Consider the following 16,439-nt stretch of genomic DNA (forward strand, 5'->3'; position numbering starts at 1 on the left):
TGTGTTCGCGATAATGATGGGCCGCAAACGGGCGCTATCGCCATTCAGCAAGACCCAGAAGTTGATCTATAATGGCTGCCCATAAAGGAGAATCATCATCAATGAAAATGACAGGTTATTAAGATCCGATTTTAGGGGGGTGGCAGGGGGTGCTATGGCTTTAGTATGATAGGTTAGCTATCTATAAAACCTTTAAAGCCTGGCCCTCAATGACAGCAGTCCCGATCCTCATCTCCCTCCACCCTGTGCAGAGACACATGCTAATAAGCTCACAACCTTTAATTAAGCAATATGTGTAAGTAGGCGGCCATTACAGTCTGATTTGTGAGCCACTTCATTACACTAAGCACCGGCTAGCAGACACATATTCAATACAAATCAAGCTGGCCTGAATATTATCCTGCTTAATGTGGGGCCAATATTGATATTTTATCACTCGTGTTCTGATTAGTGACTTTAAGAATCTTCATATTTCATTGTGTTGAGGCAGTCCCCAGCACTTAACAACCTGTATCCATTAGAAGTGGTGGTGAAGTATTTATTTGCTTTATTAGGTCACAGATGGCTTATCAGTTCACATACAGCATTTATGTTTACTTGCACAGGGTCTCAAGAGGGAAAAGTACAGTGCATTTCTCACTGTAATTCTTTGAAGTACTACACAAATACACAGAACAGGGGGATGTTTTTTGTAACTACTAAAAAACAAACAGGTGATGAGAGCTGTTGTCAGGAACTGTGCTGTTGGGAGATTAATAAATGCTGATTTTAACACAAAGAGCAGGAAAAGTAACATTCAGAATGCATAACTTCTGCAGTGCATTGCTAAATGATCAATAAGAGGACTCAGTGTTTATTCTCTCTTCCATCTGGTGTCATTGATTGAGGTCTTGTAGTGCAAAACTGGAGTCACACCTGTTTCCTCCTACTGGCTCAACACGATGGGACCCTAAGGGCAATGAAACGACTGATAAAACTGTGTCAATAACAGGTAGGTTTGCACAAGCAAGAGAGTCAAACGTGTGTGAGGTGAGGTGACTGGGACTACTGAATGTGCTCTAGTTGCGTGCTCTCAGTATGACGAGTTAACTGTGAAAAACATATTTTTGTTACAGTGATAGAAATAACAGAGAGAGACACTCACGCCAGAATCGTTTCTTTCGTTTCCGTAGCTGGAGAGCGTCGCCTCCTTTGTCCTCCCTCTGTTTGTCAGAGCTCTGAGCCGGGCAGGGCACCGTGCTGGATGCGTTGTCGAGGCCTTCTATGTCACCCATCACCTTCAGAAAAAGAAAAAAAACCCACCCAAAGCATGCTTAAATCAGCCAGGTAGCATAAACAAGAAAAGGTAACAAAAAAGAAATGAACAGCACAACAATGATAAACCCGACTGTTTCAGGAGCCCCCGCGGCCTGTAAACGTATGAAGCGTCACAAAGTGCAGGTTGAACTTGGGTGACAGTGACTGAGATTGGCAGAAGAACTGCGATTTTCCTCGAGGCCTGCGAATAGTGTTGTCATGCACAGTCTCTTCCTCTGTCCCCGTGCTTAGAGTGAAGTTGGAGGAGAAGCAGAAATGGAGACTTTATATGACACACTACCTCTCGTCCCAGAGGGGAAACGGCTCTCACAACTCTGGGTTGGCCTACTTATATACAGTGATAGGAAATATAACTTAAATCTCACTGGTATAAGCAATTACAGAATGATGAACCACACATTTGTCAAAAAAAGGCATATAAAAGAAGAGAATAATGTTTATCAGCTTGTGCTATACATCAAGTGGTCAGGCTGAAAATGCAGGCTGGTACAAAAGCACCCTATACATGAAACCAGTCTATATATTCAAAGTTTAGTTTTGCAAGTGTTGACAAAAAATGTTTTCTTTTCTATTAATTATTTCATTTTAGCTCATTTTATTATTTTATTTTTTCTAAAATTAGTATAAACTTGCTAGACAATTGCCTGTGGTGTACTTCAGGGAAGTCCTCCTATTAAACAGATATGACTGCCAGGGAGGCATTAATCTCCTCATGCAACATATAGTACATAGCCAAGGACATTCCCCTCCCTAATTCTTTTCCTCTGCCTCTCGTAGACACACGCGGCACATGAAACGACATCACACACACACGCGCACGCACACAGAGAGCGCGCTCACTTCCTGTAAAAATCAAATTCATATTTCTGAGGGCTGCCGATGACCTCACGGCAAATGAAGCGCGGGTCTTCAGCTCCACAGCGGCAATCAAACATGCAGCAGAGTAATTACAAAAGAGGGGTAGGAGGGAGAATTGATGTGGTTTGTCAATTAATGTTGCTGCAAGGTGTTTTTTCAAAAGGTTAACTTCTTCATATTGTCTGCATGTTAAATTAGGTCAATATTGGTCCGGTGAAGAGTCGTCGTGTGCAGAAGGACAGTGGATTGAGCCATGGGAAGGAAAACACACACACACGCACACACACACAAGAAAAAAACAGCTCTGTTGTCAGAGATGGTATATAATGATTATTATGAAACCTCTTCCCAGCTTTGCATTGCTCTGCATCATTATTATCATATTTGTTTGCTTTGTCACTGCACATGTAAAACTCCATAAGTCCAGCTGGGAAGGTAAACTAATAAATGTTATGGAGTTGAAACCGTATGTGTCTAAACTGCATAGCTTTGGTTTCTACAAACAGTTAAGTGCATTCCCAGAACAGGGAGAGAGAGAGAGAGAGAGGAGGAAAAAAAAGCACAGCTGAAATTGCAGAAAAAAAAGTGTTTTTATTTATACAAGTCGCTGGAGATGCTCATCATCAGCGTTTTTTCCGAGCCATAAATAATTTGCAGAGAGAGGTAATATTCAAGCTGGCAGAGCCTTAGTTGTGCATCTTTAATGGAAGTTTTACAGAAGCTGAGCCAGTTCTTGCATATGCTGCTGCCTCCCATATGGAGGAAAGGAGACAAAAGGAGCACAGTTGGCTTGTCCTATCTTTTTATAAGTCCATCGACACTTAAATGTTAGCCCCGGAGAAAAAACGACACAGGGGGACATAAACCCACTGTGGTTTTAGGAGGGAAGATAATGACTTTGCCTGCATTAATTTCTTCATCAGCCATCTTGTTTCTCCAGACAGAGTGGTTATGAGTCCTTCTCTGAAGGTCCTAGGTTATATAGATGCATTTCCCTGCATAATTTTGGCCCTAACAGTTGTTGTCAGCAGTGCGTTTTGTGAGTCGGCAGCTGTGGAACATCTGTTTATAGGTAATGAGTGTTTGAAAAGCTACACCTCACTTTACCTTTAATGTCTTTTATTGGAGCACACTGGTGGGAACGTAGCTTTAACTTTTTCTATTGTTGTGATTCAGCGAGAAGATTCCTTCAACATGGTCCATATTACAGACACCTGCCTTGGGCAACAAACTGAACGAGAGCATATGATGGATCATTAATATTAACTTTCTTTAAACAGAATTCAATATGCAAGTCAATAAAGACTCGAGCATCAGTTAATTTTTACGACACACCCACGATTTCAGCTTTCCTCCGTTTGGTCCAACGTGTCACCGAGGACGGAAACAGAGGAAAGAAAAGAACGCAGCTGTTTCAACAGTAGCTGAATAAACAACAGAAATAGGTTCGTTTCTCGTGACTCTCGCTCAGACGTTCATTTTACAGCAAATCAAACAGTACACACCTAACTGTTTTGCTCCTTCCAAACGGTGTCTTACAGTGTCTATAGCTCAGGGCACTTCTTCTGGGACTTGCTTTTTAAAATGTGCATTTAGGCAAATCTTGGGTGTATATGTGTTGCATTATGCAACGCTACAGGCCCCTCGAGCTGTGGTCATGTTAGGCTAAGGGCAGAACAAGTCCTCCAGGGCACCGATGTCCAGGACGCTGCCTGAAAAAACAAAGGTTTTTAAAGGAGGCATCAGTCAATATTTCCACAGTAAATGGAAACAGACACCTTGAGTAGTAAGATTAGCTTTTAAGCTAACTGAGGCGGAGAATCGAGTACTGTCAGTACACAGTGCTTTCGTGGCTGGTTGTGAAAATTTCACAAATAAAGAATCCATGCAACTGTAGTGTAACCACATCATCACATCTCAAAACATGTTTTTTACATAAAGAAAGGACTATATATATATATATATATATATATATATATATATATATATATATATATATATATATATATATAGTCCTTTGTGCTGTTCTCATCTCTCAGCAGCAGTCACCTTACATTTGAAAGCCATTTTGTATATAGGACCCGGCTGCAGTGTGTATATCACTGCCAGAATTACATAAAGCACTAATAAAATCAGCTCAAGTGTTCTTCCAAGTGCTGGGGATGCCCTTTGGAGATTCTTAGATCTTGCCCTATACATAAAACCAGTCTATATATCCAGGGGATTAGTTTTGCATGTGTAAAGAGGGGATCTGTTCTGAAAAGCAAAAGGAAGCGACAAAGTACTCTATTGGCGACTCCGCACATCGGCACTATCATACCCACCACTGGCGGGTGAAAGAGGATGCCATCAGCATGTCTTGCTGCTGGGGGTCCTTTGCCTGTGAAGTTGCAAGGAACAGACAGCAATACCCACGGGACATTGTGTGTGTGTGTGTGTGTGTGTGTGTGTGTGTGTGTAAGAGAGAGAGAAAAGGGATCAACAGAAAGATTATGAACAGCATGTGTCTGTGTGTGCACGTGTGTGTGTCTGTGCATGAGTGCAAGCCTGTTTTCCTGTTTTCCTGTTTTTCTGTGACACCTATCTTTCACTTACGGTGGCTTCTCTGACACTTCCTGCACTGTTTAAAGAATAGCATGTTGCCAGGTTGGGAATGAATTCTGTTTCTCTGACTGAGCTAAGACTGTGTCTGCCAAGGTTATTGGTGTAGTAAATTTGTGTGTTTATGCGAAGGGAGAGCGCTGAAGGTTTTGTGTGAACACTATAACTTATTTTTTTCACACACAGAAAGGATCCGTGAGTCGGTGTGTGTGCGCGGTTTTGTTGTTTGAAAAATCCTCCCAGATGTCTCATCTGCTATGCACAGGTCTAGAGGCTACGCACACACAAACAGACAGACAGTGTGACACCAGTAATAGATATACCATGCCATGTGTTTATTCACATAAGCGCTCCATCATTCAAATTATGATTGAGAGCTATTAGCGCACAACAGAGCCTCAGAGCTAATTGTTAGTGCGTATGACACCCTCTATCCTCACTCTGTTGACATTCAAAATATTAATTTTGTTGGGACGATCCAGGTTGTGAGGGGAGTGACAGAATGATTGAGGAAAGGAAAACATTCTTGCCACAGCAGCAGTCGTTAGGAAGTCCTACTTTTAATTAGGCAACAAGCTATGAATCAGCCGGTTACTCTGGCTGATTCTCTTACAAGTGCTTAGAGGACAGCAATCAATATTTTCCAATGTCACCGTGAGTCGTGACTTAAACCGATGTCCGGGACTTTAAACAGAGCAGACCTTTGCACTCCAAAAATTCTAAATGATTGTTACCCACACACACGGAGACAGAGGAAATTGTTTTGTTGGCTAAATTCCGGCTTGTAGTTACGCTCACACGTTGAACTCAGTCACGATTTGTTTCTCAGGGCAAATCCTGTCATTTTCTGTTTGAAAAGAAGAAAGAATTTCAAATCTGCTTTAGCCCAAGGATAACAAAAAAAAGAATCGTAGTTATTCACCCTTTCAGGCCACAGAGCTGTACTGTTGCCTCTCATTGTGCTGAAAGTAGAATAAAGAAATAGTTGCTGCATCCACTTCTGTCCTTTCCCATTCTTACTCTATTCAGAGGGAATAAACCAAGTGATGCAAGGGCCAGTGAAACAATCACACCCTCTGTCTTCTTCTTGCTCTCTCTTGCCCTCTTCCTTTAATTTCAACGTCAGTAAGTATTAAAAGAAAGAGTGAGGGAATGAGATAAAACAAACTAAAATGGTCTCAAACTGAATAAATATACAGATGAGTTTTATTAATATGATCTACATTAACAGATTTCTTTTAGTCTCTTTTAGTATGACGTAAATCCCAGCAACTCCACATCAAATCGAACACCCGTTGTCATGACGCCTTGTGAATAGGGGAGCAGCCAAAGGTAGCTTTTTGTTTATTTACTGCTGATCTGAATGTAGATGAAGCAAAAAGCTTCAATTTTCAGGGAAGACACTACTCTGTTTTTTTTTAAATGATACAATTGTCTCATGTTTTGTCATTTGTACACCATCTGAAATTCTATCGCATTAGACCTTTAATTTGAATTGAAGTAAATCTTTGAAAAAACAGGACAGAGCAACAGAAGAGGGAGCCCTGTTTCAGGTTTTAAAGGCATATAAATTCAGCTCCAGTATAGATCACTATACAGTTTCATTTTGGAGCAACACAGGAAGCAACGTCTTCCAACAACAGTCTTTTTTCCTTCTTGTTTCACATTTGCATAAATTGGAGACATGCAAATAAATTAAGACTTCAGTATCATCTCCGTTGATAACTCACCTCTATGATGGCTCCATCTGACTGTCGAAGAAAGTGCCTGTATATTTGTTTAAGCCCGCTGAGGTGCAGTGTGTAGACTGCCACGTGGGTGCTGGTCTCACCCTCTGGCATGTGCGCGCCATCCCTATGGGACTCATCGCTGGGCGCTGCAGAGTCTGACACAGGGTCCTCCGTTGTTAAGATATAGTCATACACGGCCACCTTTGAGAGGGAGATAAGAACATATAGGCCAGCTAACAGCAGGAACACATGAGAAGATATAAAAAAACAAAACAAATATGAACGCCGTTGTGTTAAACAGGAGCTAACAGAGTGCATGAGTACCACGTGGCATGTAAAGAGACCAGTTGTTTCTCTGTGTGTCCATATGCACATATTAGGGATTACACACCTGTAATGTGCTGCCCTTCCCTATTAGGGTGAGGCATGGGGAGCAAGCGGCGCGTGTAACATGTTATGTAGGTCATGTAACTTGAAGTCATCCATGTGTGAAGATCATGGAAGCTCTCTTCCTCTCCCAGAGTGTCTGCTGGTAAAGTCTTGAACTTGTAATGGTCACAGATTGTATACGTCACTTCAACTGAAAGACCAGGTAGTAAAGCCATGAGCACCGCCCATCTAAATCTGGCTCACAGAGAGTCTTTAAATCAACTTTTTTCTTTCATATTCATAAACTGCGACTGTGACATTGCTGAATCGGTGACGCACTCTTTCTCTGCCTGTGTGTACGTGGCTGTACTTAAAGACATAATTTCAAGTCTAGCTCACAGCTACCGGCCCAAAACAGTGAACATTACACGCACGTAAACTGAGCCACACACAGAGAGTCAAAAGAAGGAGGAAGTTTTTCAAGGTGACCCTCTAATTGGCGGCATAATTATGATTCGTCTAAAAATACGGGGGAAAAGGCAAACTCATTCAGAGGGCCGTGAGTGGCAGGGTCAAGCTGAAGGAGAAGTTTAATTTGGCGGTGTATCGATGTCACCTCAGACTTGGAAACGGTTAGCCAAACACAACTCTAGGCGCTTCACTGAGAAAACAGTGGGAGCTATTACCCCTCTTGTAATTAGAAGCCTAGTATAAACTGCAAAGCACACGATCCAAAGAGTGGAAAAAGACCTCAGAGTCGAAATGTCAACGGGTTACGAGTGCAGAAAATAAGACTAAAGAAGATGTGTGTGTGTGTATTGGATGTGTATGCTAGGTTGGATCTCTTCGATGCTAATTCAGATGCTCATTTGTGGAATCCCCTCAGCTGCCTTGCCTCCAGCCTGGCTTCGGCCCACACGAGAGGGAAACTGATTACCTGGATTTCTTTTGTGTTTAGCGCCCCTGCAAGGCAACAATCAGTCTGTTTCGATAGGATGTTTACATCGATGTTGATATTCAGATTTTTATTGTTTTCATCTCTCTCTGAGTAAAAGCTACGTAGATCTCTTCCAATACCGTGGTTCTCAGCGAGGTCAGACTGCATTTTTAAGGTCATTCATTAGTCTTAAAAAACGACTAAGAAAGCATCTTTTCCTCCTTTACTGGCCACAGGAAGTGTGCCTATGACTCAATTATGGCCCCTTTCCAGGACGTTTTAATCCAAGCTGTACAGTGGCGATAGAAACACCATGAATTCTGCCTCTGTGCTCTCAGTCACTTTGGTTAAACGCACCTGCTTGAATTCCCCCGGTATGGTGTGCTGCGTGTCTGCATTTTGGCTTGCATGAAAATGGATTTTTATTTATTTTTTTAAATGTTTGCCATGCCACCATCCTATGCTAATTAGCACGTGAAATCCAGTTGACAAGACGAGACAAAAGCTTGAAAAGGTGTTTGTGTGTTCGGTTTGGGTGATGCCATTTCATGCAATGCACCATGGCTCTCAAGAAGCATCATTGCTAAGACACAAAAAGGAAAGAGCATTAGAGGGCCTGTCTGCTCGACACTACTCTGTTCTGGTCTGTTGTGTTGTGTTATGGTGCTAGCCTGGCTTCTAGCCCTAGCTTGAGTGCTCTCTCCACTCCACCATTGTTCCATTTGATAGCACTAAGTGACTGATTTAGGTTCAATGCCTGCATGGAGCAGACAGGCCAGCTGTGGGTTAAGCAGATAGCATTCAAGTGAGCTAACCCAATTCAAACCCAATCAAGCCAGGATTTATCGTTGGGGTCTGTATTTAGAAATCTGATAGAGTCTGCATCAGTCCCTTGACTTGTATCAGGAGAGATGGGCCTTATTTCTTTTAGCGGAGGACTATAAACGGCAAACCATGTTTTCCAGCAGGGACATAAATTTCAGGATTTGTAGACATTACCGCAAATGCACATTGGGAATGGGAGGGAGGAGCAGGGGCACAGGAAGTGGGGATGGCACAGCTGCAGACGTGGCTCCATGGTTCGCAAATATAGTCTGTCTGTCTTTCTGGGAGAAGATGTGATTTCACACCTAGCGAATCATACCATACCACATATGAATGCAGAAGAAAAGCCATCAGTCTTTAAATACAAGCGCCTGTGGAAAGGTTCTCTTTAAAAAAAAAATCCAGTGTGACTTGTGATAAAATTTGACTGACCTGACAGTCATTTTTATTCAAGTGCGTGTGCAAATATAAAGTCTAGCAACAGATGGATTTGGATTACCCGTCACTGACAGCATGACGCTTTGTTGCTTTTTTAGTCTGAGGGCAAACAAAATAAAAAATAAACTGCGATCGGAGGCATCTATGGCTCAGAGATAAAAGTATAAATGCACTTCATTCTAAAAGGGTATTCTTTTGTGTTATATTTTAAGAGCGACCCATATTTATACCTAAAATAGGACTTGAACTTGCAAATAACAGCTAAAAAGAGGGCAGACGGAGAGACGCAGTTCCACTGGGTGACACATTTCTCTGCTAATGCGTGTCTGGGAAAGGTACAGTGTATTTTATTTGTTTGTCTTACATGGCCTTCCCCATCATACACATATACATGTGACATCTTGCTCCATTTTGTGGCATGACACATGTAAACACCATGTCTAGATTTGATTGTTATGAGAAAAAAAAAAAGCTGTCATGTCGCTCCTGACAATCAAAACAGTTCCCAAATGTAACCCTGTAACCTTGTAATGAACTGATCAAAACACTGTGTCAGAGCAGGGACTAATCACGGGGCCTCAAGAGCAAGTTAAAAATCTCCCACGAATGTAGAAATCCACTATTTTGCGAGTGCGTTAATTACATGTATTAGATATTAAAATCTTATTTTTAAAATGATGGGTTTACTATACTAAACCGCACAAACTTGTTTATACTTATACTGTATGATGCACTTGTGCAGCCAGAGTGTGTGTGTATGTTTGCAACTAAAGGGAGGAGGAAAGGAGAAGTTTCAATGAGCACACAAGCTGAGCCGGGCTGGCTACTGTCCAGAACAGGAGCCTAAGGCATGGGCACAAACAGGCTTGTCAGTCCCCCTGATCCCTTAATGATTGATCCAAACTAGATAGCCATCATTACCATTCATGCACTCTCTCTTCTCTAGACCTTCCTACCTTCGCCTAATTTTACCTCCCATTTGCACGTTTCCATGGACTAATTAAACATTTCCCTCCTCTCTTGCTCTCTCTGTCTCCCTACCTCTTTCTGTCTCACTCTGTGTCCAGTGGTATGAAAAATAATGCAGCACATTTTTGGCACGTTATTATGTATGAAATGTGAGGGGCATAATGTATTCCAGCCGGTTGGAGTTCTCTTAGACTCGTCTTGCTTGCATCGCCTTGCTTTACAGCCAGTGTGAATTCTATACCTCCCATTTCTGCTTCCCTTCTTAAAAGCTGCTGACCTTGCCTCCGTCCCGCCCGTCACCAACTCACGCCTACTCCGTAAGGGCTGGGGTTTTCTCCACTGCCGTGATCCTTTTGGTTTCTAGTTCTGTCCCACTTGGCTTTAATTTACAGTGGGGAAAATAATTAGAATCTCACTTTTGCAAAGAATGGAGTGAAAATGTAAACAATGCTTCCCTGCGGGTGGGTGCTTCATCACTTTGACAGGTGCATTTGAATTTGCCTGGGTGGCGGACAGGCTTGGTTATTTATGTGTCAGTCGCACATGGAAGCCCCGGCTGCGGCTGCAGTTGGGACTCAGACTAGGGACGAGATTGAAACTCAGTGGAGAGGGTGATACGGGGTTTGGATTTTGGGAGACTACAGAGGATGTTGCTGGTTCTGGACCCGGTGCTCAGAACGGTGCTGTGGCTCCTGGCATTTTTGCACACCTTGCCAACCAAAGCAGTTACAGCACCGGTGCCCAACCTAGCACCGCTTCCATGAACTGTCACCACAAAAAGACTGCTGCCCAGCAATTCTGTTTGCATCCAACAAGTTTGATCCAAAGTCAGATCCACGGTCGTCAGTGGTTTGGGGATTACTGTAAGAAATTCATCAAAGAGTTGCAGATTCAGTCTGCAGATTCCACCCACCGAGATTTTTTTTTTACCATGTAAATTACCTCAAAAATATGCTGTCTAATATTTGTAATATTTGATTCTAGACCTACTGCTTCTTATAAGGTAGAAAGGCAGCACCAGCACTGGCACCAAATCAGTGGGAAAGAAGTGCAGAAGAGAGGAAAGAAACATGGGAGTGAATCTGGATATATGGAGGAGATTTAAGGCTATAGCGGTAAGAGACCCAGTAATGGGGAGAGTAGTAGGACCTATGTTGGATTAAAGAGACTGATGTATGTCTGGGACTGTGTGTATGGATTACTGCTTTAATTTGCCCTACAGAGGTTTAGAAATAAAAAATAGAAGTCTGTGTACAGACTTGGTTTTGGGGTATCCTTAGCAAGTTACTTGGAGATTCTTACATGAGGAATATTTTGAGCACAAAGAAAGCTTTATGGAGTCACCTGGTTTTTAGCAGTCTTTCTGTAAATACATTTTACGCCGTGAACCAGATCAGAGTCATGTTAGCTGGAAATGCTGAACTGTGACGTGATCCAAAAGGAAACATTTTAAGTGTTTCAGCAGATCCAGTGAAGCTTCATCTGGATCACTGCATTGCATTAAGTTTACGAAGTAGACTCTGTGTCATAGATAGATTATTTAGTGGTATTGAACATAGGTACTTAAAACACATTAAAGAAATATTTTGTTTTCACATTTTCACTGTACATTGAATTAGAGCTCATTGGTATTATCATTTAATACAAATTCATCCATATACTTTAGAACAAAAGGCAATCACATCTAAGGCAGTAAATGCAGTGGGTTAGCACAGACAGATCTGAAAGAAGCATCAGTGATTATTACCAAGTGAGAAAAGAGGTAGACATGGTTGCTTCTTTTGTCCACATGTACACACAAACAAACACACACACACACACACATACGTACAGAGAGAGAGGAGAGAAACAGTAACACTCATATAAATACTAACACACACATACGACCATGCTCACAGACAGACAAAGCCCCACACAGTAAGGCAACGCATGCGTGCATCTCCAATGCCTGCGGGCGCTTAGGGCTATGCAGCAGGGAGTGGGGGGAGGCAGGGAGTAGTGGGTTGTGGGTTGATGGGGAGGAGGGTGTGTGTTGGGTGTGTGTGTGTGTGTGTGTACTGTGCATTGAGGCTCTCTAAGCTATAGAGGGTCAATCCCTCCTCTCCAACACCACCATCGTTTCTGTCAGAGCTGGCTTGGGTTCAAGGCCTGGTTGCTGAACACGGGGTTCATGTAACAGATACAGACAGTACGTAGAAACACAAACACACTGTCAACATGGACTCGTGGACACATGCACCATCAACATGTAATTATACATTGCATGCAGCACAACAATTTGAATTAATAAGTGCATATGCTGCGGTGCAGATGCACAGATGCATTGCACGGACATCAGAGGCTAAATTGTACTAAAGCACAAGCTCATTCTCTGATATCACTTCATGCATTTATGAACATAATGTTGGAAATGTTACTGGAAAATCAGTCACTTAACTCGTGACATTATTTAAAAAGTAATCGCATTACTCATTACCCAGCAGCAAAAGTCATGAATAACCTTTTGTTACTCGACACTGATCTAAAAGTTTACAAGAAAAACTTTATTTTGCATCTTAAGGAATTTTGTCTTCAAGGTCACATTAGCCTTATTTCTCAGCAGGTACACTATAACTGTTAAAGATAAAAACTAGGTGACTCCCAGTCGATAGCATGAAACAGTTTGAATTTACTAGAATTGGCATTTGTCTTTTGGTAGAGGTGAACCACCATCCTGGAACAGCTAATAAAAGAGCTAATAGGCCAACCACAAATGTCAAAGTAACTATGGAGGCACTGAGATTAGCAAATGTAATATAACGACTGAATTTCAAATTGTAACCATGTATAGTTCCTGTTAAAGGAAAAAAAATGCATCCACATTAGTGTAACATTTTTCTAAGTAACAAACTGCTGCACGCCACAGTGCATAGCAGCACACGAGGTTCGTGCAGCACACACACATCCAAAGCCAAGACACGCTACAGCACATTGCACATGGCTGGGAACAGACCAAACCATAAAGCATAAAAGACCACCGACATACATGCATGGATAAGCCAAGCAATGTCAGCCATTAGAATGGAAATAGATATGCTATTATTGCAAATTTAGCCAATATGTGGATGCTCAGCGGATATAATTGGAGCAGCTTGAAAATGGCATGGATGCACACTGTCTGCGTTGGGCCTGAGTTGGCTGAAGCAAAGGTCTGTGTCTGGTTAAACGCACCACTGGACAAGACAGGCCACCCATTCATATTTGCATCGAGGGACACACATACGTGCATGCGTATACACACACACGCACAGTGACAAAATGACTGTTATGCTACAGTAGCTTCCACCCACCCTCCTCATATGGCTGTGCCCGTAAAGCAAAGATCACCGTCTGCATTTATTTCAACTTGAAGAATGATAGATTATAAGCAATAATACACTCCATCTAAAAGTAGCACAGGCTAAATTGGACTTCTAGAAAAGATAAACAAGCAAAAATGACTGTATTTACAGTCAGAATAAACCAAACGACTTTAAAAGAGATTATACAATGAGATAGCATCTCTGACTGCCTGAGATAATCCAGAAAATAAGATATGCATAATTCGCCATTACTAATCTCCTTTGCAGAAAGCCTACTCTCAACCTACAGTAAACAACTCAGATAGCAGCCCATCTTTTTTTCTGCCACACCATGTCTGACTCACCCTGGGCCTTAGGGAGATCACTTTTTCCAGGTTTGTTCTGGAGAATATTGAAGTTTACTTGAAACTTTAACTAAAGATAAATAAGCTTGTGCCACATTTGAATGTTTCAATGTTTACAGATGACTCACAGTCACACGTTTCTGCAAGTAAAGGTGATTAAAGTTGATCGGAATCTTCATCAGTGTTGAAATAATGAGTCCACCGGGGAAAGGTGAACACGTAAACCAGTATCCACGAGCATTAAGACTCTTAAGACCAGGATCTGAACTGCTCTTGATAAGTCATGAGCTCACCTGATTATGATTTATGAAATGTTGCTGGTTTCTAAAATATTGATGATATGCTACTTTTTCCACACTCTTTTTTTTCTGTATTTGAATTTCCATTGATCATGGGTTTTACTACAGTAGTTCTCATGCATGATTCATTACTGCTTCACTTTTTTATAAAGAAACAGAATACATGCTCTCCTGCCAAGGAGCATAGTTTTCACTCTCACCTCCCGTAAAACAGAAAATAAATTAGGTACTATTAGTTAAATGTATGAACCTTATCATACTTAAGAATACTGACAAGCTGGGTGAAATAGTAAAGTAGGCACTCGTTCTCTCTGTCAGGAATAAACTGTATTACTGTTATTACTGGAATAAGAAACCTCTCTCTCATAAAGACGCACAGCAGGCAGCAGCTAGTTTTCAACTGTTTTCTTATTATCCTTATTTTCACTAACAGAACTGATGATAAATGAAACTATAATCAAGTGTCAAACGTTTAGTAAGTATTTTGTTTTGTCAACATTTGAACACACACACACACACACACACATGAATGCATTGGGGGCGACGCTACAACCCCAACCTCCAAGAAAGGTTTGTGTGTCATATTGGCTTCTGTCTTTATTGGCTCCTTATTAAATCCAAAATCAAATTTAAAATCTTTCTCCTCACATGCAAGTTCTTGAATTATCATTCCCCATCGTGTTTTAAAGATCTCATAGTAGAGTATCGTACTAACAGAGCACTTCGCTCTCAGACTACGGGCTTCCTTAAAGTATTTAAAAGTAGAATGGGAGGCAGAGTCGTCAGCTTTTAGGACCCTCCTCTGTGGAATCAGCTCAACAGCTCCCAACCAGTCGCAGCAGATGGCTGCTCCTCCATTAGCCTGGTTCTGCTGGAAGCTTCTTCCTGTTAAAATTGAGTTTTTTCTTTCCACTGTCGCCAAGTGCTCAAAGGAGGTCGTTTGATTTTTGGGGTTTTCTCTGTATTAATGTAGGGTCTCGACCTTACAATGTTGCTATATAACTTAAATTGAATTGAACTGATTGGGGTTCAGTATCTTGCCCAAAGATACTTTGTCATGCAGACTGTAGTATCTGGGGAACAAACCACTGACCTTCCGATTGGTAGATGGGTCTTGCTAGACTTTTCCAGCCAGCCCCTACGGTCAGGACCATAACTTTCTAACATTAAGTGTATCAAGTTCAAACTAATTGTGTCACCAGTACTTTCCAACTTACTCATTTGGCATTTGTCGCATGGACTCCTCATGCTGGCCCTTTTGTGGTGGGAAAAAACACATTTCCGTGGAGGACGCATTTCAAAATGTCATGTTGAGTTCTTAAAATTTTAGGAGACCAGGCTTCGTATTAAGATGCTGCAGACAGATGCCAAAGTTGAGTATTGCCTTTGATATCCAGAATTTGACTTTGGAGTAGCTTCCACCTAATAAAGCCTCGAAGGCTGGAGGTGATAAGTATCCAAGCCAATAACCAAAATGAGAGCTGGGAATAAGTGGTAAGACTTCACACACATTCTCACTCAGACACACTATAGCTGCATGTGCACACACACGCACGAGCACACACACACACACCCTAAGTTGTCTCTTTAAGCTTATGAGGGGGGAAAAAAAATCTCCAAATGTGGTGAAAAAAAAAATCCAAATCTCTCCTCTGGATGTGACGTGGGGCTGTTAAGACGCGACACCTGTCACAATCACCAGGACTTCTTCCTCCCCTAAGGGCCACAGGAAGCGGCCAAGGTCAAACTCTTTAAAGGGGGAGTGAAGGGAGGAGAAGTAAGTAACGGCAGACAGTCGCAAAAAATCTGATCTGTCAAATTCAAGCCACAAAACCTCTGTGGAGCTAGAAGCTGTATACCTAAACATGCATGTATGTTGAGTATGCATTACATACAACATCGCCCCAGTGTGTATGCAAAGTATATTTGCCTGCAGGGTACGTGCCCTGTAACATTTCTTCAGCTGATATAATCAAATCTTTTCCTCCAACAATGGCATCTCACTGTGTCATTAATCACTTAAAATGTTTGGTGAAACCACATTCTGCACCAGTTTCACAGATCCGAGCCAGGTGCTCTGGGTGGAAAACCTCTTTAACCGATGTAAAATGAGTCTTCCTAAATTTGTTCCATGGTTGAAAAGCTCTCGCTACAGTCTTTTTCTCACTTTCAAGAGTCCAATTTGTTGTCTTCTGTTTCACATTAGGGGATGGCAGTGCAGCAGAAAAAAAGGATTCTTCAGGACGTGGCCCGCTGGAGGAGGAAGAAGTCGAGGGAAGGAAGGCTTGAAAGTGGCGAAAATCTGTTGTCAGTTTAACATCTTCCAGCTGCCCATGTTTTGACAGCTGACATGCAAAGCTTCATATTATGAAGAAATTATAGGGAAAAGCTTTTCCTCACTAATGGTTTCA

At 41.9% G+C, this 16,439-nt stretch overlaps 1 protein-coding gene across 1 annotated transcript in view; it reads right to left on the bottom strand.

Annotated features, from left to right (window-relative positions):
- Positions 1-816: 816 nt before the first annotated feature.
- ofcc1 (orofacial cleft 1 candidate 1) overlaps positions 817-16,439 on the bottom strand; it is a 136,580-nt gene continuing 120,957 nt past the window's right edge. The window contains exons 23-25 of the mRNA XM_087845507.1: positions 6,507-6,707; positions 1,145-1,277; positions 817-949 (exon numbers count right to left, since the gene is read on the bottom strand). Of these exons, the coding sequence (XP_087701633.1) occupies positions 876-949; positions 1,145-1,277; positions 6,507-6,707 (408 nt within the window). The 3' untranslated portion in view covers positions 817-875. The remainder of the gene's footprint in view (positions 950-1,144; positions 1,278-6,506; positions 6,708-16,439) is intronic.

The sequence above is a fragment of the Neolamprologus brichardi genome, chromosome 9 (genome assembly GCF_056152115.1).
Source record: "Neolamprologus brichardi isolate AB-2024 chromosome 9, ASM5615211v1, whole genome shotgun sequence".
NCBI lineage: Eukaryota > Metazoa > Chordata > Actinopteri > Cichliformes > Cichlidae > Neolamprologus > Neolamprologus brichardi.